Genomic DNA, 26,254 nt, shown 5'->3' with positions numbered 1-26,254 from the left:
GCCCCCCTTGGGTTAGACATCTTTGGGCCCCTTGGTGTTAGTTAAAGCCAGAAGGAGCTCAGATCTGCAGATGCATCCTATTCCCATATTTCCCCTACAAAGCGTTTCATCATTCCTTTTTTTATAGATGAGGAAACTGGCTCAGACAGATGTTCATTGGTTTGAACACTACCAGAAATTCTGCTTCAGTCTTTCTGGGTCAGCCTTTGGAGGGTCTTAATTTTATTAAAGCACAGCAGCCGATTCGGTTCTGTTTGGCTCTTGAACTACAGATTGAGACACACAGGTAGGACTCCTGACTTTTGGTTGGCCATTGTGAGTTTTTACTTCCATTTTTCTTTTTCTCCAGAAATATGCTTACCCATCATTGCGAGTTTTGATTTGTATTGTCTAAGTATCTTGGTCAGTCTCTCATTCTTCCAAGGCCTCAGATGACTCTTCAAGATAATATTTGAAGATAGAGGTCATAATAATTTCACAATAACTTCTTTCTGTACTTTACATAAACAATTTTAAAAACATGCGTGTTTGTGTTTAGTGGGGAGAAAACCTCCCACTAAACACACACATTTTCAAAAATCTATTAAGTTTTACTAAGAAATTATACTTTCATTAGGCCGGGCATGGTGGCTCATGACTTGTAGTCCCAGCACTTTTGTAGGCCAAGCTAGATGGATTACTCGAGCCCAGGAGTCTGAGACCAGCTTGGGCAACATCGTGAAACCTTGTCTCTACAAAAAATAATTAGCCAGGGGTGATGGTGTGTGCCTGTGGTCCCCAGCTACTTGGAAGCCTGACGTGCGAGGATTGCTTGAGCCTGGAGGCCAAGGCTGCAGTGGGTCGTAATTGTGCCACTGCACTCCAGGCCAGGTGACACAGCAAGACCCTGTCTCAAAGAAAAAATTATACTTTTATTAAAAATAGTTATTGACTATTGATCGGGCGTGGTGACTCACACCTGTAATCCCAGCACTTTGGGAGGCCTAGGCCGGCGAATCATGAGGTCAGGAGATGGAGACCATCCTGGCTAACATGGTGAAAACCTGTTTCTACTAAAAAATAAAAAAAAATTAGCCGGGCATGGTGGGGGGCGCGCGTGGTGGTGGGCGCCTGCAATCCCAGCTCCTCAGGAGGCTGAGGCAGGAGAATGTTGTGAACCCGGGGACAGAGCTTGCAGTAAGCCGAGATCACGCCACTGCACTCCAGCCTGGGCGACAGAGCAAAACTCTGTCTCAAAAAAAAAAAAGTTACTGACTATTGATTGGTAAATGATTGGGACCTATTAATATTTCTCACACAGCGATTTTTATTTAATGAAATATAACTACAAAACAATTTAATATGGATTACTATTTCTGTCCTTTATAGAACAACGTCCTGTATTATCCTATATTTGTACAAAGCTTTTTTTTATTATAAAAATACTTGTTTATTATAGAAAAAGTTTGAACATACAGAGATGACAAAAGAAAGTGGTCGTAATTTAGAAAAAGTTTGAACATACAGAGATGACAAAAGAAAGTGGTCGTAATTTGACACCTCAGAATAATCACTGAAAGCGTATTGTTGTACATCATTTACAAATGTGGCAGTGTTTACTCAGGTTGTTTTCAACATAAATACAATATTATTTCCAAATATTTTATTTTATCTTTTTATTTTTTTCAGTTTTTTTGAGACAGAATCTTCTCTGTTACCCAGCCTTGAGTGCAGTGGTGCAATCTTGGCTCCCTGCAACCTCCGCCTCAGTGGAAGTTCAAGCGATTTTCCTGCCTCAGCCTTCCAAGTAGCTGGGACTACAGGTGCGCGCCACCACACCTGGCTAATTTTTGTATTTTTGGTAGGGAGGGGGTTCCCTCATGTTGGCCAGGATGGTCTCAAACTCCTGACCTCGAGTGATCCCCCTGCCTTGGCCTCCCAAAGGGCTAGGATTATAGGTGTGAGCCACCGTGCCTGGCCAGACCTAGTTTTAATGGCAAATAGTTATTAAAGACAGAGTTCATACTTACTATTCGTCTTTCAGAAGAAGGGTGTCCACTTGAAACTCTAATGACAGATGACCAAATAACCAGTAGTGGTAACTAACACTGGCTGGTAAGTAAGAACTTAGTAAAATTCTGTGCATCCTAAAGTAAGTCTCTGTTTAAACAGTGGAGATATACAGAGCCATTTTTGTAATGTATTATGTGGGAATGAAGGGATGGTATTTGGAAAGAGGTGCTAACTGCATATGGACTTGTGAGAATTTTTGCTAGTTTTCTCACTTTTTGAATGAGGAGATTGGACCAGTTGAGTTCTTGTTTGTTTAGTACTTTGGGAAAGGGTGAAAAGAGTTGGCTTTTAGCAAACATATGTTTTATGTGTTATTCCATTTAATGCTTTACGACTCCATATAAAGTGTTTTATCCTCATTTAAAAAAAATTAATTTTGTTTTATTATAAGTTCCAAGGTACATGTGTAGGATTTGCAGGTTTGTTGTAAACGTGTGTCATGGTGGTTTGCTGCACCTATCAACCCATCACCTCGGTGTTAAGCCTGGCATGCATTAGCTATTTTTCCTAATGCTCTCCCTCCCCCAACCTCCTGACAGGCCACAGTGTGTGGTGTTCCCCTCCCTGTGTCCATGTGTTCTCATTGTTCAGCTCCCACTTATAAGTGAGAACATGCAGTGTTTGGTTTTCTGTTCTTGCATTAGTTTGCTGAGAATAATGGCTTCCAGCTTCATCCATGTCCCTGCAAAGGACATGACCTCATTGCCGTTTATCCCCATTTTTATAGATGAGGAAACTGAAACGCAAAGAGTTTCGTTTAGGTCACATACCCAGGTATTTCTGGCTTTATCTTCATTTCTTTCCCTTACATTTACTATGTTCTCATTTATAATATTCTTTCCAACTTTAAAATTGTGATTCTGTAACAGTGGAAAGAACAGTGTAATGAACCCTAATTTACCCCATTTACAAGATTGTTATCCTATGGCCGACTTGTTTCATCTGTACCCCTTTATAGTTGCCTCCCAGCATTATTTTCTCCCACCACATTACTTTGACACAGAACTCACCATCTCCCCCCTCCCCTCCCCTCCCCTTCTTGCCTTGATGGAGTTTCATGCTTGTTGCCCAGGCTGAAGTGCAGTGCTGCGATCCTCGCTGACTATAACCTCTGCCTCCTGGTTCAAGCGATTCTCCTGCCTCAGCCTCCCAAGTAGCTGGAATTACAGCCATGTGCCGCCACACCCGGCTAATTTTTTTGTATTTTTAGTAGAGATGGGGCTCCTCCATGTTGGTCAGGCTGGTCTCGAACTCCTGACCTCAGGTGATCTGCCCGCCTTGGCCTCCCAAAATGGTGGGATTACAGGCGTGAGCCATCGCGCCTGGCCTACTCAGTGATTTTTATAATTTCTTTTAAAACTGTTTGAGATTCATGTAAGGCCCCATACATTTTAATTAGTTGGTATGTCTGTTAAGTCTTTAATCTACATGTTTCACCTCTATCTCACTTTCTCGTTTTCTTGCATTAAAAAAAAAGTGTATTTGTGTGTGTGTGTTTGTGTATGTGTATGTATATGTATAAAGAAACTGGGTTTTGACTTTCAGACATCCTCATACCGTGGAGATTGTGATGGTGTTCAATGTTTTTCTGTCTCATGTATTTTATACAATTTGGTAATTTGATTTAGAGTATTACTGTCTAATATAACATAAGCCATAAATTTAAGCCATATATAATTTCAATTTTTCCATATATACTTTTTTAAAAAGTGAAAAGAAATGGGTAAAATTGGTTTGAATAATATTTTATTTGACCTAGTATATCCACAGTGTTATTATTTCAACATATAATCAACAAAATTAATGAAGTATATTGCTTTTTTTTGGTATGAATCTTAGAAATTTGATGTGTATTTTGTACTTAAAGCACATCTCAGTTAGTATTAGCCACATTTCAAGTACCCAGTAGCAGTATGTGGCTAGTGACACCTGTATTGAACAGCACAGATTTAGAGAACTGATCAGATTCAGGCTTTTTGTTTTTATGTCAGGAAATAGAGAATGCCTGACTCTCTTGGTGTGGTGATATTGGCAGCCATTCATGAACATTGTCTTTATCTATTGATTTATTAGGGCTTGCAAAGTGGTGATACTGTATCCTTCTACCTTCATTTATTATCTATAATACTTATCTAAAGGAATACTTCCCAACCATGACTATTTGGTTACACCCCCGTCACCTGCCAAAAAGCCCTAAACAGTTCATGTAGAAAAAGGATAAATAATGCTTGATCTTTTTCTTTTATTTACCAGTTTTCCAAATAATGAATTTGTTTCCTACCATTGTCCAAAAGTAACTTATCTAGAAATACTCTCACAGATACATCCAGAAAAATGCTTGACCAAATGTCTGGGTACCCTCTGGTCCAGTTAAGTCAACATATAAAATTAACTGTCACATCCAGGCTCATTTTGTACATTTCCTGCCCTAAATATTGTTGTCAATTAATGAGTGCCCTTTGATGATACTTTTGATGATGAAAACACTTCGAGATTCATACTTTTCAAAGCTTTACCTTTAGTGTTTTTTCATTAGGAAAGGTGTAATTTCTTGAAAGTGATTACATTATCTTATACTTAATTTTTAGATGCCTTTTCTCATTTTTGGGAAAGAGGTTCTTGGTGTCCACTCTGTCACTGTCATGTTGATGTTTGTTTCCGATAAAGTACTTGAGAGAAGCATAGAATGAAAGCTTATAGCACAGAGTCATACCTAATAAAATGGATACACGTGGCTTATAGTTATCTCTCTCTCTTTTCTTTCTTTCTTTTTTTTTTTGGCACAGTCTCACTCTCGTTGCTCAGGCTGGAGTGCAGTGGCATGATCTTGGCTCACTGCAGCCTCGACTTCCCCAGACTCAGGTGATTCTCCCACCTCAGCCTTCTGAATCGCTGGGATTATAGATGCGTGCCATCACACCTAGCTAATTTTTTGTATTTTTAGTAGAGATAGGGCTTCACCACTGTGTTGCTCAGGCTGGTCTTGACCTCCTGGACTCAATCCTCTCGCCTCGGCCTCCCAGAGTGGTGGGATTAGAGGTGTGAGCCACCATGCCTGGCCATCTCTTTGTATCAACCTGAACAATTTTACCTCTTAGTATAACAACAGAATTACAGACACAATTGAGTTTATCCTCTTCATTTTTTTTTTTTTTACAGAAAAGGAAATAGAGGTCCACATCTGGTTATTTGGGATGACTTGGTCTTAGAGTCGTCAGCATGCTGTAGTGGGAGTTCAGAGCCAGACTAAAATGGCTCAGATTCTTAGCATTGCCATTCACTAGTCATATGACCTTGAGGAAACTTGATTTTTTTGGTTTATTTATAAACTAGAGATAATAACTATGTCATAGGATTACTGTGACAGTTAACCAGGATAACTTTTTTTTTTTTTTTTTTTTTGAGTCATGGTCTTACTTTGTCACCCAGGCTGCAGTATGGTAGCATGATCTTGGCTCACTGCACCCTCTGCCTTCCAGGCACAAGTGATCCTCCCGCCTCAGCCTCCTGAGTAGCTGGGGCTATAGGTGTGTGTAACCATGCCTAGCTAGTTTTTTTTTTTTTTTATTTCTTTGTAGAGACAGAGTCCCACTATATTGCCCAGGCTGGTCTTGAAATCCTGAGCTCAAGCAATTCGCCCACCTAGGCCTCCCCAAGTGCTGGGATTACAGGCATGAGCCACCACGACTGGCCCAAGATAACATATTTTAAAGAACCCAGTAGTGTGCCTGACACATTGTAGGTGCACTGTAAATTCTGTTTTTTTTCCTGTCCTCCCAGATTGCAGTTTTTTCTGGCATATTGTTGCCTCTTTTTTTTTTTTTTTTTTTTTTTTTGATGGAGTCTTCCTTTATCACCCAGGCTAGAATGCAGTGGTGTGATCTCGCTTACTGCAACCTCTGCCTTCCAGGTTCAGGCAGTTCTCCTGCCTCAGCCTCCTGAGTAGCTGGGATTATAGGTGCTCGCCACCACACCCAGCTAATTTTTGTATTTTCAGTAGAGAGGGGGTTTCCCATGTTGGCCAGGCTGGTCTCAAACTCCTGACCTCAAGTGATCTGTCCGTCTTGGCCTCCCAAAGTGCTGGGATTATAGGCGTGAGTCAGTATACCTGGCTTCTTGCCTCCTTTTTGAATTTAACATCAAATGTCGAAATTAGCTGAAAATAATATGCTTTCCTTACATTTGTTACTTTATTTATAGTATTTACTTAGCAAACTTTTTTCCTAACAGACTAAAAAAATTTGATCCTTTTCTGAATTTTTCTGGATGACAGTTACTGAAGTTTAAATTGAGAAGATTTGGCCAGGCCTGGTGGCTCACACCTGTAGTCCTAGCACTTTGGGAGGCTTAGGCGGGCGGATCACTTGAGGTCAGGAGCTCAAGAGCAGTCTGACGAACATGGGGAAAACCCTCTCTCTACTAAAACTACAAAAATTAGCCAGGTGTGGTGGTGGGTGCCTGTAATCCCAGCTACTTGGGTGGCTGAGGCACGAGAATTGCTTGAACCCTGGAGGTGGAGGTTGCAGTGAGCCGAGAACACACCACTGCACTTCAGCCTGGGTAATAGAATGAGACTCTAAATAAATATATAAATTCAGAAGATTTTACTTTTCATATTGAAGTACTTATCCAAAGTAAATTTTGTTATTATATCCTAATTTATTGTAATTATTGAATATTAATTACAAATACTTCTTAATCATATTTTGTACGTTAGCAGGGTACAGTGTAATTATTTTCATGCCTGTATTTTGCTACAGTAAACAGGATAGTTTAGAAAGGCTATAATTAATAGATGTTCAAAAGTTGCTTTGATGTCCTTAGATGAAAGCAATGCTTCCAACACCAAATGCTAGTATTTTTAATTATCATTCTCCTTTTTAATTTGAAATAATGGCTTTGAGTACTGTAGTGCTAGCTACAGGATTCTTAGCCTGTAGTATTTAATGTGAATGTGCAGAAAACATTTTAGAAACTTTTTTTTTTTTTTTTTGAGAGAGGATCTTGCTCTATCACCCAGGCTGCAGTGCAGTGGTGTGATAACGAGTCGTGATAATGCCTCACTGCAACTTCTGCCTCCTGGGTCCAAGCAGTTCTCATGCCTCAACCTCCCATGTGGCTGGGACTACAGGCACGTGCTGCCACACCTGGCTGATTTTTGTATTTTTAACTGGGCTGGTCTTGAACCCTTGGCCTCAAGTGATCTGCCCTCCTGGGACTCCCAAAGTGCTGGGATTATAGGCATGAGCCACCACATCAGGCCATAAATGATTAACATTCATCTTTCAAAAAATGCACTTCTAGATTCAGGTTGTTTGCTATTTGAGTACAGTTGCAGAAGCAAGTTGTCAAATACTTGAATATTGACTTTCCTGTGACATTAATAGATAGCTTTCTTTGTTGTGAGGCAGAAAAATACAATTGCTGATGCCCGAGGTTGTGTTTCATAAGGTAAATGAATTTTATTTGAGGTTCTGTAGACTTCAAATTGGGAGATCCTTGAGGTGATGATGATGAAATAGGAAGTTTAACTACCTTCATTTTTTTTGGAGTGGTTTTCATTTGCTTTCTCCATTTTCTTGTACCTTATCTTATCTGTTGTAATTACTTGTAAATTCAACTTTTACCTGCAATCCCTGAAAAGTAACTGCTCAAAGGCTCCCAGTTTCTCATAATCACTGAAATCGATTGACTGGCTTTTTTTTTCCTGTTCTCATTGTGCTTATTTATTAGAGTCGGATTCTGTTAATCTTCATGAAGGATATCATCTTTGCTTTCCTTGTACTGGATTTTCTCTTTATTTCTTGAGCTACGCCTTTTTTCCCTTCCTTATTGGCCCAACTTCTTACTTCTATGCCCAAGTACCTGTATCTCAGGACTCACTTTTTCTAACATTTCTGTTGTCATCATCATCAGTCAGTCCATGTTCAGATGGCTCTTATGCATTCTTTTGTCTTTACCACCTTAATTAAATGATTCTGAAATCTCTTTTTGTCCTTGATCCCTTTTCCTGCACTTAAGGCTCTTACTCTTACTAATGGGAATCTTTACCTACTTGCCTTGTTGTCTCCTATAACTTTTGGTGTGTCCAAAATCAGTCGTCATCTTAGAACAAGCTTCATGGCCTTCCTTTATCTTGTTATTGGTACTGGTATTATTATTCATCTAGCCTCATTTTAATAATCATTGACTCTTTTATCCCCCTTCAATTTATTTAGGCACACAGTTCTAGTCTAACTTTGATTAACACAGTTTGGGCTGGGCACGGTGGGTCATGCCTGTAATCCCAGCACTTTGTGAGGCTGAGGTGGATGGATTGCTTGAGCCCAGGAGTTTGAGAACAGCTTGGTCAACATGGTGAAACCCCGTCTCTACTAAAAATAAAAATTAACCAGGCGTGGTGTCGCATACCTGTGGTCCCAGCTACTCAGGACTCTGAGGCAGAAGGCTGACTTGAGCCAGGGAGGCGGAGGTTGCGCTGAACTGAGATCGTGCCACTGCACTCCGGCCTGGGTGATAGAGTCAGAGCTTGTCTCAAAACAAAATGAAACAAAACAAGGCCGGGCGCGGTGGCTCAAGCCTGTAATCCCAGCACTTTGGGAGGCTGAGACGGGCGGATCACGAGGGCAGGAGATCGAGACCATCTTGGCTAACACGGTGAAACCCCGTCTCTACTAAAAAATACAAAAAAACTAGCCGGGCGAGGTGGCGGGCGCCTGTAGTCCCAGCTACTCGGGAGGCTGAGGCAGGAGAATGGCGTAAACCTGGGAGGCGGAGCTTGCAGTGAGCTGGGATCCGGCCACTGCACTCCAGCCTGGGCGACAGAGCGAGACTCCGTCTTAAAAAAAAAAAAAAAAAAATCTAGCCGGGCGAGGTGGCGGGCGACTGTAGTCCCAGCTACTCGGGAGGCTGAGGCAGGAGAATGGCGTAAACCCGGGAGGCGGAGCTTGCAGTGAGCTGAGATCCGGCCACTGCGCTCCAGCCTGGGCGACAGAGCGAGACTCCGTCTCGAACAAAACAAAACAAAACAAGACACCACACACAGTTTGGGAGATGGTGGTGGCTTTTACAAAACTGAGGTTAGTTGATTGGTTATTTACTTAATTCATTTACTGAATCGGCCTAAGAGCAGGAGGAGGTTCTTATTTCTTAAATAGAAGTTGTGTGTTGACTATGGTTTAACAGAAGGTGCCACGGCGTTTTAGAATCCTTTGAAAGTTGTTGGTGCTTGAGCATGACTGAGGCTCTGACCTTTTCTGTTACGATTTGCTGTTAATTGGAGAGGTACCACTTCAATCCAGGCACCTTTTTTTTTTTTTTTTTTTTTTTTAACATTAACACATCTGCTTCAGCGTCAGGCAGTTCTTTCCAAAGGGAATGAACTGGAAATCATATCAGAAAAGGTCAGAGCCTCAGTCATGCTCAAGCACCAACAACTTTAAAAAGAAAGTGTTTAGCAGAATGGATACACACATACCACTCAACTTTTATGTTTAACTGTGCCCTTTGTTTCCAAAGTTAGTTTTCCCCCTAATTTATCAATATCAGAACCCTCTGGAAAGTCCATTATAGTGATGGCTGTTGTATCTGATTACCTTTTTTAAAAATTCTCCTGCACATCTGAAACCTGGCATGTCCATTTCCCATCACTCAGTCCACAGTAGACATGTTTCTTGGCCAGTCACAAGGGCAGAGGTTGCTGGGATTCTTTTTTGGGCATCTTATGGTTGCTAAATCAGAAACTTTTTAGGTAGATGAGCTGGCACTTGCAGTACTAGTGCTTAGTGAAAGAAGGAAACAGACCTCAACATGCCACAACAAATGCACAAAACCAAGTATTGTATCACATTATAGTTAATTACTTCAGAAGGCAATTTGACTTCTCTAGATTATCTGTAAATGCTGACGAAGTCAGAGTGGAGCATAGCTCAAGCCCTTGCTAGACAAATAAAACTGTTGTAACTATTAATTTTGTTCATTAGAGAAGAATTATGAAGAAAGATATTAATAAGGTGTTTCATGTTCTCTAGATTGTGCTTTTCTAGAGTATTTCCATGTTCTCTGCTTCTTTCTACCAGATATTTGGTGATGGATATCATACTTAGGAAAGTAAAAGGAGAAAGTTCCTTTTTGCTAATAGGGAAACTCGGTCACCTTGGCCCACATATGATATATCTAATTGCTGTAATCTGTATGTTATTTGTTAAATAGCAGTTCTTAAAAGTTTGGTTTTATGCATTTTAACCTAGATTATTAATGTAGCTATTGTCTTAGGTTCAACAATGACTTGTTTTTATCCAGGTTTAGCATTCAGAGACCTTTTTCCACATCAGTAAACATATCCCACAGCATCATTGTTTATGACTTTATAGTATTCTGTTATATGATTGCCCCATAATTTTTATTACTTAATTTTTTGATAGATAATACATGTACATAGTCAAAATACAAACGATCTGAAAGAGTATACAGTGAAAAGCGGATAGTCTCTCTTTGTTCCCTTTTCAGGATGCAGTAACTGTTACACATTTCTTTTTTTTTTTTTTTGAGATGGAATTTCACTTTTGTTGCTTAGGCTGGAGTGCAATGGCACAATCTCAGTTCACCGCCACCTCCACCTCTCTGGTTTAAGTGATTCTCCTGCTTCAGCCTCCCGAGTAGTTGGGACTACAAGCACGTGCCACCACCCCAGCTAATTTTTGTATTTTTAGTGGAGATGGAGTTTCACCATGTTGGCCAGGATGGTCTCGATCTCTTGACCTCGTGATTCGCCTGCCTTGGCCTCCCAAAGTGCTGGGATTACAGGCGTGAGCCACTGCACCCGGCCTACACATTTCTTTTGTGTTCCTCCAGAGATATTCTGCATAAATACAAACCAATACATAATCATGTATGATATATATGCACACACAAAAATGGCAACATATTGTACCTTCTGTTCTGTATAATGCTTGTTCTTCCCCCACAATTAAAAGATGTTCCATAGAGGTTCATAAAATTTTGCTTCATTGTTTTCTGGTTGCTTAATATTCTGGTTTATGAGTCTGCCATAATTTATTTAACTAGTTTATTTTTGACTAACTCTTCAGTTTTCAAATTGTTTGTTCTGTCAGCTCACCCGTGTGCAATCATTAGAGCCTCTCTTGCCACATTTTACATGGTGTCATCCACTGGGCGTGATCTGCTTCTCCTAATCAAACTGTGAGTGAAAGCTCTTACAGAAGGAAATCTGTATCACACTGAATAGGGTGAGACAGTGCTTAATGTTTACAAATCTGTTTTGTGGTGGAAATATATGAAAAATAAAAATTCTAACTTTTCATTTTCTCTTAAGAAACTTCTTTTTTTTTTTTTTTTTTAAAGAAATTGCATAAGAAGTGCTGCCTTGTGTGGGAAGTGTTATCCTAGTCCTGATTCTTTCCAGTCAGGCAGACTTACTTTATTTTTCCACATATTATGTTTTTGTTTTAGGATTTGAGTACTGAATTATCCCGATTACTACTATTGACTTATTGTAAACTCCAAAAAATAAAGAAAAAAGAAATATGCTACCTGAATTTGGAAGGAAATAGTGATTTCTGTTTAGATCTGTTTTAGGGAAGTACTGTGGACTCAACTTCAAGCATTTGTGTCACTCGAGGTGGTTGCTTTTTATGGTCCAGATTTATATTTCCCTCACTAGAGTACTGGACCCTTTTACCAGAGGGTAGACATGGTCTTTTTGAAGCCTTCATTTAAATTGGAAATAGGAGCATGGAGGAATATTGAAATAAACTTGGATGGCCGAGCGTGGTGGCTCACGCCTGTATTACCAGCACTTTGGGGGTGCTGAGGCTAGTGGATCACCTGAGGTCAGGAGTTCAAGACAAACCTGACCAACATGGTAAAACCCCATCTTTACTGAAAATACAAAATTAGTCAGGCCTGGTGGCACATGCTTATAATCTTAGCTACTTGGGAGGCTGAGACTGGAGAATCATTTGAACCCCAGAGGTGGAGGTTGCAGTGAGCTGAGATTGCCCCATTGCACTCCAGTCTGAGCAGTAAGAGCAAAACTCCGTTGCAAAAAAAAAAAAAAAAAAAAGATATTTTCAATTAGACTAGAACATTCTCATGAATTTTTAGACTAAAACAGAAGATTTTAAAAGATAATTTTGAATTTAAGTATCACCTAGGGTCTAAGAGTCTGAGTTTTATTTTCTTCCCTTATCAGTGTTATTTGGAAAAGCTGGAGAGGAATTAATTGAAGTGAGTCTAAGAAACAAGGGAGTTACTTAAGGCTTCAAAGTAGCTTGGAGGTAAAATTAATGTATTTCTAATTTATAGACTGTATGATTTCTCAATTATGCTGAAAAATCTCTGGTATAAACCTTCCAGGAGTCCTGTTAGCTGCATTCATTGAGAATATAGCATATGCAAATAAACTCCTTTAAGGCAGTGGGCCTCACATTTGTTTGATTGTTTTTGTTTTTTGTTTTTTTTGAAACAGGGTCTCACTGCATATTTGACCTCCTGGGCTCAAGTGATCTTCCTGCCTCAGCCCTGGAGTAGCTGGTGCTACAGGCATGCACCACCACACCTGGCTAATTTTTGTATTTTTTTGTAGAGATGGGGTTTCACCATGTTGCCCAGGCAGGTTTTGAACTTCTGAGCTCAAGTGATCCTCTGTCTTTGGACTTTCAAAGTACTGGGATTACAGGCATGAGCCACTGCGCCCAGTGTCACGTTTTAATGTGCAGCGGAGTTTCCTGCAGAGGTTGTTAAAAATTCCTGGTTGCAATCCCAGAGATTGTAGCAGCACGTCTCTGAGATAAAACCTAGGGATCTTTCTTTCTTTTTTCCTTCTCTTCCCGTCTTTCTCCCCCTCCCCTCCCCGCACCCCCCCCCCCCCCAACTTTTGAGACAGTTTAACCGTTACTGCCCAGACTGGAGTGCAATGGCATTATCTCGGCTTACTGAAACCTCCGCCTCCTGGGTTCAAGCGATTCTCCTGTCTCAGCCTCCCGAGTAGCTGAGATGACATGCGTGCGCCACTGTGCCCTGCTAGTTTTTTGTCTTTTTAGTAGAGACAGAGTTTCACCATGTTAGTCAGGCTGATTTTGAACTCCTGACTTCAGATGATCCACCTGCCTCGGCCTCCCAAAGTGCTGGGATTATAGGTGTGAGCCACTGTGCCTGGCTGGGATCTTTCTTACATAAACACATTACGTGATTCTGGTCTGTAGACTACTTTTTGACTGTTATAGGAGTAAGAATTATGATTTTTTTTTTAAAATTTAATTTTTACAAAAATAGAGACAAGGTCTTGGTATGTTAAACAGGGGTCTCACTATGTTGACCAGGCTGATCACGAATTTCTGGCTTCGAGTGATCCTCCCACCTCGGCCTTCCAAAGTGCTGGGATTATAGGCATAAGCCACAAAGCCTGGCCAAGAATTATGATTTCTGAAAGGATGAAAAATCATACCCCATTAGTTAAAAAGATTTAAAGGCAGGAGCGTGTAAACATTTTCAGGATTGTGGATAATTTAAAATAACACCATAGTGCAGCACAATAAGCTTGGTGTTGAAATTGGTTTGTCTTCTATGAAGATTGGTAGATACTAGTTGTTCCCTCTGTGTTAGTGATAGATAACTTGTGGCTGGCAAGAAGACTCAACGATCATGTTGCTATACGTGTCCCAAGTAGCAAATAAATACCTTAGAAGTCAAACTACCTTTGTCTTAGAATTTAAAATGGCTTTGATTTTAAGAAATCATAATATTTAACTTATTTTGAAATGCCAAATATCATTGAGGAGTGGGACGTTAGATTTTAATTCTGTCAAATGGGAGCATGGGTTAAATGAGTTAATTTTTCAAAATATTATTTGGAGGAGAGTAGCGAGATTATGGTGAAATAGGCTTTGTCATGCATCATTTGGAATGGATGCAGTTTTGGATAACATTTTGAATATATGTATCAAAGTCTTATAAAGGGGCTGGGCATGGTGGCTCACACCTATAATCTCAGTACTTTGGGATGCCAAGGCGGGCAAATCATTTGAGGTCAGGAGTTTGAGACCAGCCTGACCAACATGGTGAAACCCCATCTCTACTAAAAATACAAAAAATGAACTGGACGTGGTGGCGCACTTCTGTAATCTCAGCTACTCGGGAGGCTGAGGCAGGAGAATCGCTTGAACTTGGGAGGCAGAGGTTGCAGTGAACCAAGGTCATGCCTCTGCATTCCAGCTTGGGTGACAGAGTGAGATTCTGTCTCAAAAAAAGGGGGAAAAAAAAAATCTTATGAAAGTTCATACTGATTTACATAGTAAGTCCATTTCTGAGAATCTCAGAAGGAGATAATCATGGTTTTTTTTTTTTTTTTTTTTTTTTTTTTGAGACGGAGTTTCACTCTATTCCCCAGGCTGGAGTGCAATGGCATGATCTCAGCTCACTGTAACCTCTGCCTCCCGGGTTCAAGTGATTCTCCTGCCTCAGCCTTCTGAGTAGCTGGGATTACAGATGTGCGACCACCACACCCAGCGAATTTTGTAGTTTTAGTAGGGACAGGATTTCACCATCTTGGCCAGATTGGTGTTGAACTCCTGACCTCGTGATCTGCCCACGTTGGCCTCCCAAAGTGCTGGGATTACAGGTGTGAGACACCGTGCTGGCCAGAAATAATCTTAAATATGGAAAAAGCTTTATAAGTGTAGATATATGTTACAGAATTGTTTCTAATAACTCAAAAATTGGAAACAACCCAATGATTTTATATTAATGTGTAAGGAAACAGTGATCCATTCACATTAGGAAATACTATTTAATCATACAGTGTCTTTGAAGAGTTTATAATACAGGGAAATGCTTACACTAGAATGTTATGTAAATAAAAGTAGGCTACAGAATTATATATCATCTTAAAGACTAGAAGGAAATTTGGAAAATATTAATTTTGGTGATTTTTTAATAATTATGGGATTGTGATTCCCCTCATCCATATTCCTCAAATTTTCTGTACTGAGCACGCTTTTTTTCTAATGAAAAAATAGCGAGCAAAAATAAATATTTTGATCTTAAAAATAGTTTAGATAAGATGCTATAATCAGATATTATAAAAGTATTTAGTGGCATTTGACAGAGCTAGGAAATTGATTTATAAACAGTGAATAGGGGTAGGAAGAGAGAATCCAAATTAATGGACTGTTACAGGAATCAGTGCTAAACCCGTTTTCAGATGAGGTATTTGTAAATGATCTGGAAGAAGTAGACTGTGAGCCTCCAAATTTGTAGCTCTTTTGGGTATGAAATGCCAGTGGTATTGGTTTTAGCTCTATGAAAATTTTGAGACTATATATGAATGGACAGAAACGTAGTAAGTGATTTCCAGTTGGCCAAATCTAAGAGATGGTTGGTACACACTAAAGATTATTTATTGGGATTGTTAATTGCCCTCTGCCATTGTGTTCTGAAGTACAGTGTAGCCAAAAATGTAAATAAATACTTAAAATGTTTACATAAATTAGTAGATAATAAGGAATCCAAGATATTTGGATTTGGCCTAACCTTTGAGGTTTATATCAAGGTGAACAATCAGTGTTTTTCACAGCATGATTTTATATTTTAATTTTAACTTTTTAAATTTGTTTTGATTTGATATACCACTGCTCCGGATAGGTTTTGGATCAGACTTGCTGTGACAATTCTTGCACTCCCTAAAGTGCTGTACCAAGGGCATGCTATTTTCTGTGTGAGAAGCCCTATCAGATACATAAAAACAAACAACATCCCTTGAGATGTATCTAAAAATAGGATATGAATTTTGTAAAAAGCATAGCAATAAATTCCAAGTGTGTGATCATAGTAGGGCATTAGTAATGAGAGAAAGGATTTGGAGAAAGCTACTGAAGTGTTACTTGTTTTTAAAATTAAATGAGGCTGGGCGCGGTGGGTTACATCTGTAATCCCAGCACTTCGGGATGCTGAGGTGGTTGGGTCACAAGGTCAAAAGTTCAATACCAGCTTAACCAAGATGATGAAACCTCATTTCTACTAAAGTACAAAAATTAGCTGGGTGCGGTGGCAGGCGCCTATAATCCTAGCTACTCGGGAGACTGAGGCAGGAGAATAGCTTGAACCCGGGATGTGGAGGTTGCAGTGAGCCGAGATTGTGCCACTGCACTCTAGTCCGGGTGGCAGAGTGAGACTCCGTCTCAATAAAAATAAAAACTAAATGAGATTTTGTAATTGGTAAGGCTTCTCAGAAACACTTTTCATTGTAGTGAGAAACAGTGGTTCCCAAATGCTGATTTTTGATGAATATTTCACTGTTCTGCATTGAAATTAAGAATATCAGAACATCATAGTAAGTGGAGTTTTCATAGTGGTAGTATATTTCATGAATTTTAAGATGTACGTTTTCCCACATTTTTTCATTTCTGAAATTGAGATATTGTTTTCCAGTCAGTGGCAACTTAAAATTGTCATTTGGAAAATAGTTGTCACTGCCTGTTCATATGTGAATTTGGTAGTTAATCCTACTGATACGACTGACTGCACAAAGTCACCCCATTGATGTTTCAGTCAACATACTAGTTAAATACCAGTTACGGAAGGTGTACCATCCCTGGGTGGTTTTCTGAAACCTTCTGTTACATCATTCAGTGATACCTTTTGGTAAGATCAAGAAAGGGACTGCATTGAGACGTGGGCAATATGTGTCAGCAGCTTGGAAGAGAGTCCCAAAGGAATAGAGAAACACTTTCAAAAAAATGTTGAATCATGAATTCTCTTAATGGTACAAAGGACGATACTACGGAAAAACAAGGATTATTGATGACTCTAAGTAAAAAGCAATTTAATGATCAGATTGTGAATGTTGAGGAAAATTTTAGGAATACCTTATTTGTTTTGCTTTTGTATTTTTTATAAGCACAAGAGTTATATGATAATACTTGTCTGAATAAGTTTTTAAAAAAATTTTTTTATTTCCATTATTTGATTTTCCTTTCCTGTCCTGTCCTTTCCTGTCCTGTGTCCTTTCCTTTCCTCCCCTCCCCTCCCCTCCCCTCCCCTCCCCTGTGCCACGACTCCTGGCTAAATTTTGTATTTTTAGTAGAGACAGGGTTTTGGCGTGTTGGCCAGTCTGGTCTCAAACTGCTGACCTCAAATAATCTACCCGCTTCAGCTTCCCAAAATGCTGGGATTACAAGTGTGAGCCGCTGCGCCCTCTTTTGAAATTTTTTTGGCCTATGAAAATCAGAGATCCAGGAACCACTGTTTAAAAAATTCCGGCTTATTCATCTTATTATTTATAGAGGTCTCACTATAGATCAGTTTATTTCTTAGTTTCATTTGAGCATATTTCACAGAATGATTAATAATTAAATACTGGGTGCCAACAGCCTTACTTATATTTGGCTTTTTATGTGTTGCTTCTTGTTACCTTATACCCAACCATGTGGGATTGAGTTTATTGTGCTAATAGGCAGGTATTACCTATAAAAGAATGGAAAAAGGTTGTGGCAGTTGGTCATTCTTTGACTTACATTTGTAGAACAGTTAGAGTAATACTGGAAGGCTCCCTTGTGGAGAAATGTTTCTCTTACCAGCTTGTCCTGGTATCTAAAATAGATATTTTCTTTATCTAGACCTTTGTTTTATCTCTAGAGGAAACTTTGTGTACATATGGATTTGCAAATTTCATGACAACTATTGATCTAGATGGGTTGCTGGAGTATAGCCTCTAGGCCAGCAACATTGCTCAGCTGAGAAGCATGTCAGAAATGCAGAATCTCAGTCCTACTCTATAACTGTAGGATCAGAATCAGCATTTCAACAAGATTCTCAGGTGGTTCATACTCATATTAAGTTTGAAAAGAGTTTATAGAACACATGACTTTTGTCTAGAGTAAGGAGGAGGAGCAGGCTAAACAGCGATAGAGAAGTATAGGAAACCAATTTGGCTTAGTTGATTAACTTATTTTAGAATGGCTCTGTGAATAGTTGCAAGAGAATTCTTGAAAAGCAGGTGTGTGTGTGCGTGTGTGCGCGTGTGCATTTAGTGTCTGGTTTTGTCACCATGCAAATAAACTTACTTGGAAAATATTCTTTGAGTCAAGTGGCATTCAAATAGAAGTGTTACTGAATTTCCTACAGCTCATTGTTTATTATTTATTTCTTGAGGAAATACCTCAGCTTAATTCTTTGGGAACCTACTTTTACTGTTTTATCCAAAAAAGTAAATGCCCATTTATCCCTCTTAAGGGCAGGATCACACAAACATTAAGTAGTTTTGCTAGGATTTAGCAATGCTTTTTCTTTTTCCATTTATCCTTGTTTCTTCAAATCCAGTGGTGTTTGAAAACCAAAGCACATATTTCTACATCCTTCATGTATCAAGGATACCGTATTGCCAAGTATTGGCTAGTCTCTGTGAAAGAACTCAGATTCGCCTTTTTACTTGACACTTTATAGGTAATTAAGCAATCATATGTAATAAATAGGTATGCTTAATTATCTTATTCAAAGATAAATGAGGTTGGTGGCAGTGGGGTGGATGAATTCAGGTGTATTTTCTTTGCTTTTATCTGTTTTTCACATTGGTTTTGTAAACGTCCTGTGTTGTGGACGTTTTTTGTATTTTTGGTAGAGATGGGGTGTCACCATGTTGGCCAGGGTAGTCTTGAATTCCTGAGCTCAGGCGATCCGCCTGTGTCGGCCTCCCAAAGTGCTGGGATCACAGGCATGAGCCACCGCACCAGGCCCGGTATTGTTATCTTATTGGACCACTATGGAATATGCGGTTCATTGTTGACCGAAACGTCATTACGTGACTTGTGACTTGTTTTTCCTTAAGTTAATAATGAAATTACTTTGTAACAAAGTTTTTTGGTAACTGTTCTTAAATTCCGATTTTAAGATGAACTCCATTGTTTAATCACTGAGTCAGACTTTTTTTTGTACTTTGGCAATTTATGGATTTACTTGACCTGTTTATGTGTAGCATTCTAAATATATACAGAAGGACTTCCAAAATCAGTAGATGCTTAATTTCAGTGCATGTTATTGAAATACAAATTTAAAAAAAAGGAATAAATACCATTTCATACCCAGATTGACAAAAATGAAAAATCCTGACAGTATCAAATATTGGCAAGGATGTAGAGGAATGGGAACCTTTAACTATTGCTTGTGTTAGCAATGATGAAATACAATTAAAACCAAAATCAGCTGGCCCCAGAAAACATCTCTTCAAAGGCAGAAGAAAAAGGAAACAATTTCAGTTTTGAATAAGTATTAAACCAGAATGACGTGTATCACAAACAATCTGATAAAAGATTGCAAAGACCAAAAGAATGCTCACCCTTACATATAGCGAAGTAGATGCAACCCATTACATAAATGTTCTCAAGATAAATAGTAAATAGTGTTCAAGTAACAGGACATGATACCATCATTTGTCACACATAGTTTATCCTGAATTCACTTGGTAGTTGGAGCAAACTTGTGTGTGAATGAATTGGCTTTTTCTAAAGGAAAAATGAACTCATATCTTTATGACAGGATGTAATTTTACAACTTGGAACTAGATGGCCTGCCAAAGTTAGGCACCCTGTCCTCCCACAGAAACTGGGAGATAAGGGTGCCATCTCTCTTGATGATCTCATTTGAAAGAGATGGCTATAAGGTTCTTGAGAAAGGCAGTTTTGGGCCGCTGGCTAGCTTTTACAAAGATTTACATACATCTCTAAGCAGGCAGAGAAAGAATTTACCAGGTTTTGAAAGAAAATCCTCTAAGTAAAAGGGATGGGGGAGTACAGGTAGATTTAGGCCTCCTATTTTAAATTTTCATTTGCCTGTATACTGATGGATAAGTTGATCCAGCTACCTTAGTGGGCAACTTAGCAATGTTGTAGTCGGATTGAAGAAGAGTACACCCTCCGATTTAGCATTTTTACTTTTAGAGAAACTGTTAACACGTGTTCATAGGATACTTGTAGCAGTATGTATTAATAGTGAAATATTGCCAACAACTAAAATATTTGTAAGTAGGAAAGTGAATAAATTTTGCTATATTCATATAGTATAATACTATATAGCTTTGCAAATGAATGATTTAGGGCAGCATCTGTCAACTTAAGTAATTTTCAAAAACAATGTTGAATTACTAAAGCAAGTTGCAGAAGAAGGATATGTACAATATATTGATACAACATTTGAAAACATGTAGAACAATACCATGTATTGTTTATTGATACATATACAGTGAAAGTAGAATAGAATGATAAACATCAAAATCAGGAAGTGGTTACCTCTAAGGAGGGAGGTGTACAAAGGGATCAGCAAGATATCTATTTATTTCTTAACCAAGGAAAATCTTAAGTAAATAAGGTAGAATGTTAAGGTTTAATTTATTTAGGCAGTGGGTATGTGTGTGTTTGTTATATTATTACCTAGATTCTTTTGTAATGTTTAAATATTTAATGATTAAAAGTTTTTTTTTTTTTTTTTTTTTTTTTTTTGAGACAGAGTCTCGCTTTGTGCCCCAGGCTGGAGTGCAGTGGCGCGATCTCGGCTCACTGCAAGCTCCGTCTCCCGGGTTTACGCCATTCTCCTGCCTCAGCCTCCCGGGTAGCTGGGACTACAGGCGCCCGCCACCACGCCCGGCTAATTTTCTTGTATTTTTAGTAGAGACGGGGTTTCACTGTGTTAGCCAGGATGGTCTCGATCTCCTGACCTCGTGATCCGCCCGCCTCGGCCTCCCAAAGTGCTGGGATTACAGGCTTGAGCCACCGCGCCCGGCCTGATTAAAAGTTTTAAAAGAAAGAATGGATGGCAAGCGGTGGAAGGAAGTGAGGACATCTCTTCAAGAAAATTTGTTGTAAAGGGAACCAACAAAATGGAGAGGTAGTTGAAGGGAAATCAATCAGTGTTAGTATGACACATTTGCATGCTAATAATAATCAAGTAAAAAGGGAAGAATTGGTATAGGAGACCTATAATAGTTATGGGAGCAGAATCCTTGAGAAAGAAAAAAATGATGGGGTCCAGTACAGAAATACTGTTTGACTCTTGATAGGAACAAAGACAATTTGTTGGAATAGGAGGGAAAGCAGAATAAGTGGTGGGAAGATGAAGTAGTTATCTTCTGAATTTAGGGTGGCCAACATCCAGGTTTGCTTGTGATTTAGCAGTTTCTCAGAATGCATGACTTCCAGTGCTAAAACTGGGAAAGTCTTGGGCCAACTTCTGATTGTTTTTCCTTGACAAAATGAAAAGCATCAATTATCTTCTGGAAGTGATAAGGGGATGAAGGAAATATTGAGGCTTAAGGTGAAGCGAGAAGCTATGAGTTAATTCTCTAAAAGATAGGAGAGCAGATTCACTACGTTAATGTGATAGGATTTCTGAGCATTTCGGGGGTCTGCTGAAATTTATGGTTATTATTTTAAAGTTTATATGGTTGTATTTCTCTTCAGTCTCGTTCAGCTATTCGGGTAAAAGTACTGAGTTAAGTGGAAAGTTGGTTTTAAACTATGTTTTGACTGTGATGGAGGGAGAGAGGAGCAGAGGAATGAGGCCACAGGCAAGGAAATGATTGTGTTGATGGATTTTTGAGTCTCAGGCTAGGTAAGAAGTAAAGAGAGACGAAGGAGAGTGGAAAAATTTGTAGGGTCTGTTGGAGTTAACAGGTTTCTGGTAGTGAATTGGAAAGATCTGTATAGTATATTGAATAAAGATGCTGAGATGCTTGAAATTGAGATTTTTAAGGTAGGGTAGTTACTGGTTATCGATTTCATTGTGAGAATAGGAAACTGGAGTGGGATGGAAGAAAAGATCAATAGTAAATACACATATCTCAAAAAGATCATCTTCTGTGGATGTCATTTCAGTGATTAATCTGTAGAGCAGATTTTGGTGCTCTATAACATATTCAGTTATTTCCTCTTCATATACTGAGAGTCTTCTGCTTCCTGTTTTATTTTGTTTAAATATTGCCTCAACTTGTAAATCATGTTGTATTGCTCTGAAATGAAGACAGCTGTAAATAAGTAAATTGATAAAAGCAAATTTTGTTTAGTCAGAATTTGGCCTTTTCGTATGGCTTGTTAGAGACTGTGCAGTTGGTAAATTCAAACATTAACGACCCCACTAACATAATAGCTTAATGATCCTATTGCTCATTAAGCTAGTATAGTCCCACGTAAATTCAGTGAGGGCTTTATGCCATGTATGGTTATCTGTAGTACATTGCTTTGCTGACTCTAATTTTGTCTTTGTCTTTTTATAGGACCGCAGCTGAATGCACAGCTAGAAGGTTGGCTTTCTCAAGTACAGTCTACAAAAAGACCTGCTAGAGCCATTATTGCACCGTAAGTCTTTGGTTTTTGTTTTTGTTTTGTTTTGTTTTTTGAGAAGGAGTCTCCCTCTGTCACCCAGGCTGAAGTACAGTGGCACGATCTCAGCTCACTGCAACCTCCGCCTCCAGGGTTCAAGCGACTCTTCTGCCTCAGCCTCCTGAGCAGCTGGGACTACAGGCCTGTGCCACCACACCTGGCCAATTTTTGTATTTTTAGTAGAGACGGGGTTTTACCATGTTGGCCAGGCTGGTCTTAAACTGCTGACCTCAAATGATCCACCCGCCTCATTCTCTCTCACGCCTGGCCTGCACTGTAAGTTTTAAGAGTCTACTTAAAATCTTTTTTGTATGTTTTAATAAATGAGTAGCTACAGATTGAACTAAAAATTAAAAACTAAAGTCTATATTGAGCTGAAGAAATTGTATTCAGTAATTTTCACAATTCTTGTGGGTTTTCACTGTAACTTAAGGATAAAAGAATTGGCTACTTGGGCTGGGTGTGGTGGCTCACGCCTGTAATTCCAGCACTTTGGGAGGCCAGGGTGGGAGGATTGCTTGAGGCCAGGAGTTTGAGACCAGCCTGGGCAACATGGTGAGACTCCATCTCTACTAAAAATACAAAAATTAGCTGGGTGTGATAGTATGCTTATAGTCCCAGCTAAGCTACGGCGGGTGGCGGTGGCGGGGTTCTGAGGTGGGGGGATCGCTTAATCCTGGGAGGCAGAGGTTGTGGTGAGCCAGATCATGCCATTGCACTCCAGCCTGGGTGACAGAGTGAGATACTATCTCAAAAAAAGAAAAAAAAAAAAAAGAATTGGCTACTTTAGTTCCTCAGATGCAGTAATTTCAAAATGTATTTTTGATAATAAAACTGACTTTTAAAGAAAAGCGTGTTTTGCATTAGGTAAACTTGCCAATTTCGGTAGTCATTGCTGTAAATGAATAAGTTCTGTTTTAAATATTAAAGAGATCTAATTTAATCCCGATGATTTTAAATTTATAATGAAAAAGATATATTAAACATAGTATGGTACAACATGGAATAGCAACTTAATTTTTGAGGAGGGGTAGATTGTATCTTTTTTTAATTGAGAAAATCTGATTATTTTGTCTTTCGATTTTAGAGTTTGCTTTTTGGAACTGCAAGCTAGCACATACACAGTTAATGATGTATGTCTATGTATGATTCATAATGATGTGTGTCTATGTATGAATTCAGCTAATTTTGATTTGGTTTCCAGAGCTAACCTTCACAACATATTATTTGAAACACATGGTAACATTTTTTCTGAGAAGAGTGAAGGTTTACTCTGTGCCATTTATCTCATAGCATGTTGTTTGTGACTTCTATTGGGTTAAGGTGCGTGCCCTGATAAATAGTAAATAGTGGTGACAATATATAATAGCCATTTTTAATCAATATCAGAATTAAATGAGTAAATAGTAAATACACATAAATAGCCTACTATTAATGGTAGCATTTTATATACCAAATGTTTTGTTAAATGCCTTATTTGTATATCTAATTTGATCTCATTTAATGGGTGCAGGAGCCTGACTCCTACTTCCAAGCTGTGTGACATGCAACTTTTTTATCCGTTGGGACTTCGGCTCCTCACTGGTAAAGGTGGAATAATAATAGTATTTCCTTAATGCTTTTAACACAAGATTAAATGAACTAATCTTTATAAAACTTATAGCAAATGACTTACTACTATTTATTTAGTCATTTACATACCAGGCTAAAGGCCAAGTGCTCTTCTTTGTGCTGCTTTTTGAGTAAATCAAAATTGCTACTCTTGTGGTACTAGCATTTTGGTACTAGGGAAGACAGGCAGCAAACAAATATATTCTGTGTCAGGTGCTCATGGGTGCTAAGAAGAAAAATAAAGCAGATAGAGGATTGAGAGTGACAGTATGGATAGGGAGTTACTGTTTTATATAGGATTAGTAAGAAAAGGACTCCCTGGTAAGGCAACATTTCAGTCTGAATGATGTGAGAGAGCAAGCTGTGGGGGAAGAGGGTTTCAGGTTGAGGAACAGCGAGCACAAAGGCTGTGGGGCAAGAGTATGTTTAGTGTGTTTGAGGAGAAGCAAGGAGGCCTGTGCAGCTGGAGTGGCAGTACAAGGGGAAGAGTGGTAGATGAGATAGGCAGCAGAGGGCTAGATCATGAAGAGGCTTTGTAGGTCATAAGGACTTTGGTTTTCGTTCTAGTGATATGGCAAGTCATGACAAGTTTTGAGCAGTAGAATGACATGATCTGACTTAGGTTTGAAAAGGATTACTCTTGCTGCTCTATGGATATTATAGTGTGTGGGAACAGGGAGTCCAGTTTAGGAGGCTTATTTTACAATTACAGTTACAGAAAAGAGATGACACAGTGGCTTGGACTGCGGAATTGAGGCAGAGATGATGAGAAGTAGTGTATTCTGGATATGTTTTAAAGGTTGGACCAACAAGATAGAAGAAGAGTCAAGAATGACACTTGGTTAGGGTCAGTGGCTCACACCTGTAATCCCAACACTTTGGGAGGCCTAAGCAGGAGGATTGCTTGAGGCCAGGAGTTTGAGATCAGCCTGCGCAACAAAGCAAGACTCCATCTCTACAAAAATTAGCTGGATGTGGTGGGATGCAACTGTAGTCCTAGCCACTTGGTAGATTGAGGCAGGAGGATCCCTTGAGCCCAGGAGTTTCAGGCTACAGTGAGCTATGGTCTGTTTGTACCACTGTACTCCCGCTTCGGCGACAGTGAGATACCCTGTGTTTAAATATATTTTTAAAGACATGGTTTAAAATATCATGACTGAATGATTCTTAAATTTTGTCCCTAGAAGGATGGAATTACCTTTTTACTGACAAGAGGAAGACAAGTGGAAGTATGGAGTAGATTTTGAAGTGTTCATATAGAATCTAGGTTTTTGGTTTTGATCTTGTTAATGTTGAAGTGCTTATTAGATGTCCAAATGGAGATTTAGAATGGGCAGCTGGCTATATGAATCTAGAGTACAAAGAAGAGGCACCAGATTTGAGATAGAAATAAGGGCTTTATTAGTATATATCATCATAGAGGGTATGGTTGCCTAGGGAATAAAATAAAGATAAACAGGAGAAGAGTTTCAAGGACTAGGCCCTTGGACAAGCCACCTTTTTAGGTGTGAGGGAGGAAAAAGTGATCAGCTGTATCAAATGCTGCCAGTGAGGACGGGATTCATAATTGGATTTGGCAATGTGGAAATTACTGGTGACCTTAAGAAGAAAAGTTTCTTTTCTTGGGTGGTGGAAAATGAAAGTGTTATTGGAGTAGGTTCAGGAAAGAATGAGAGGTGAGGGCGATGACGTAAGTATAGATAGTTTTTTGAGGAATTTTGCTGTAAAACAGAGAAATAGGATAGTATCTCTATGGTAAGGAGGATTTTTATTTCATTTGCGAGATTTTAAAGTGTTTGTATATGAAGTGAGTCAGTAGGGGAAGAAAAATTGATGCAGGGATAAGAGGGGACATTTACCTAAGTGAGATCCTTAATTAGGTGAGAAACAATGGATTAATAATAATTTCTTTATAATAACTCACAAGAGACATTTTATTCTCATTTCATCAATTTGCTGGTATTTGACTATTATGGTATGCTACCTTTCCAGTTAAAACTTGTTCTAAATTTGGGAGCTGAGTTGAATCAACATATAATTAAGTTGAGGTTAGTCTTCATATAAAAGTTGCCAGACTTGTTTCCTTCTTGTAATTAATTTTAAATTGGAATCATTGAGAGTGACCTGGGAAATGGAATGTTTTAGCCTAAATTACAAATATGTTGATTTCCAAGTTACCCCAGATTTTAAAATGGATATTTGAAAAT

At 39.0% G+C, this 26,254-nt stretch overlaps 1 protein-coding gene across 4 annotated transcripts in view; it reads left to right on the top strand.

Annotated features, from left to right (window-relative positions):
* MEMO1 (mediator of cell motility 1) overlaps positions 1-26,254 on the top strand; it is a 150,568-nt gene that overhangs the window by 50,674 nt on the left and 73,640 nt on the right. For all 4 annotated transcript variants that reach the window (XM_038006755.2, XM_038006754.2, XM_007971026.3 and 1 more), the window contains one exon: positions 22,331-22,412. Coding sequence is in view for 2 of the 4 variants with exons in the window: in XM_007971026.3 (XP_007969217.3) it covers positions 22,331-22,412 (82 nt within the window). In the remaining 2 variants the exon portion in view is untranslated. The remainder of the gene's footprint in view (positions 1-22,330; positions 22,413-26,254) is intronic.

Source organism: Chlorocebus sabaeus, chromosome 14 (assembly GCF_047675955.1).
Source record: "Chlorocebus sabaeus isolate Y175 chromosome 14, mChlSab1.0.hap1, whole genome shotgun sequence".
Lineage (NCBI taxonomy): Eukaryota > Metazoa > Chordata > Mammalia > Primates > Cercopithecidae > Chlorocebus > Chlorocebus sabaeus.
This window is presented reverse-complemented; position numbering and strand designations above follow the sequence as displayed.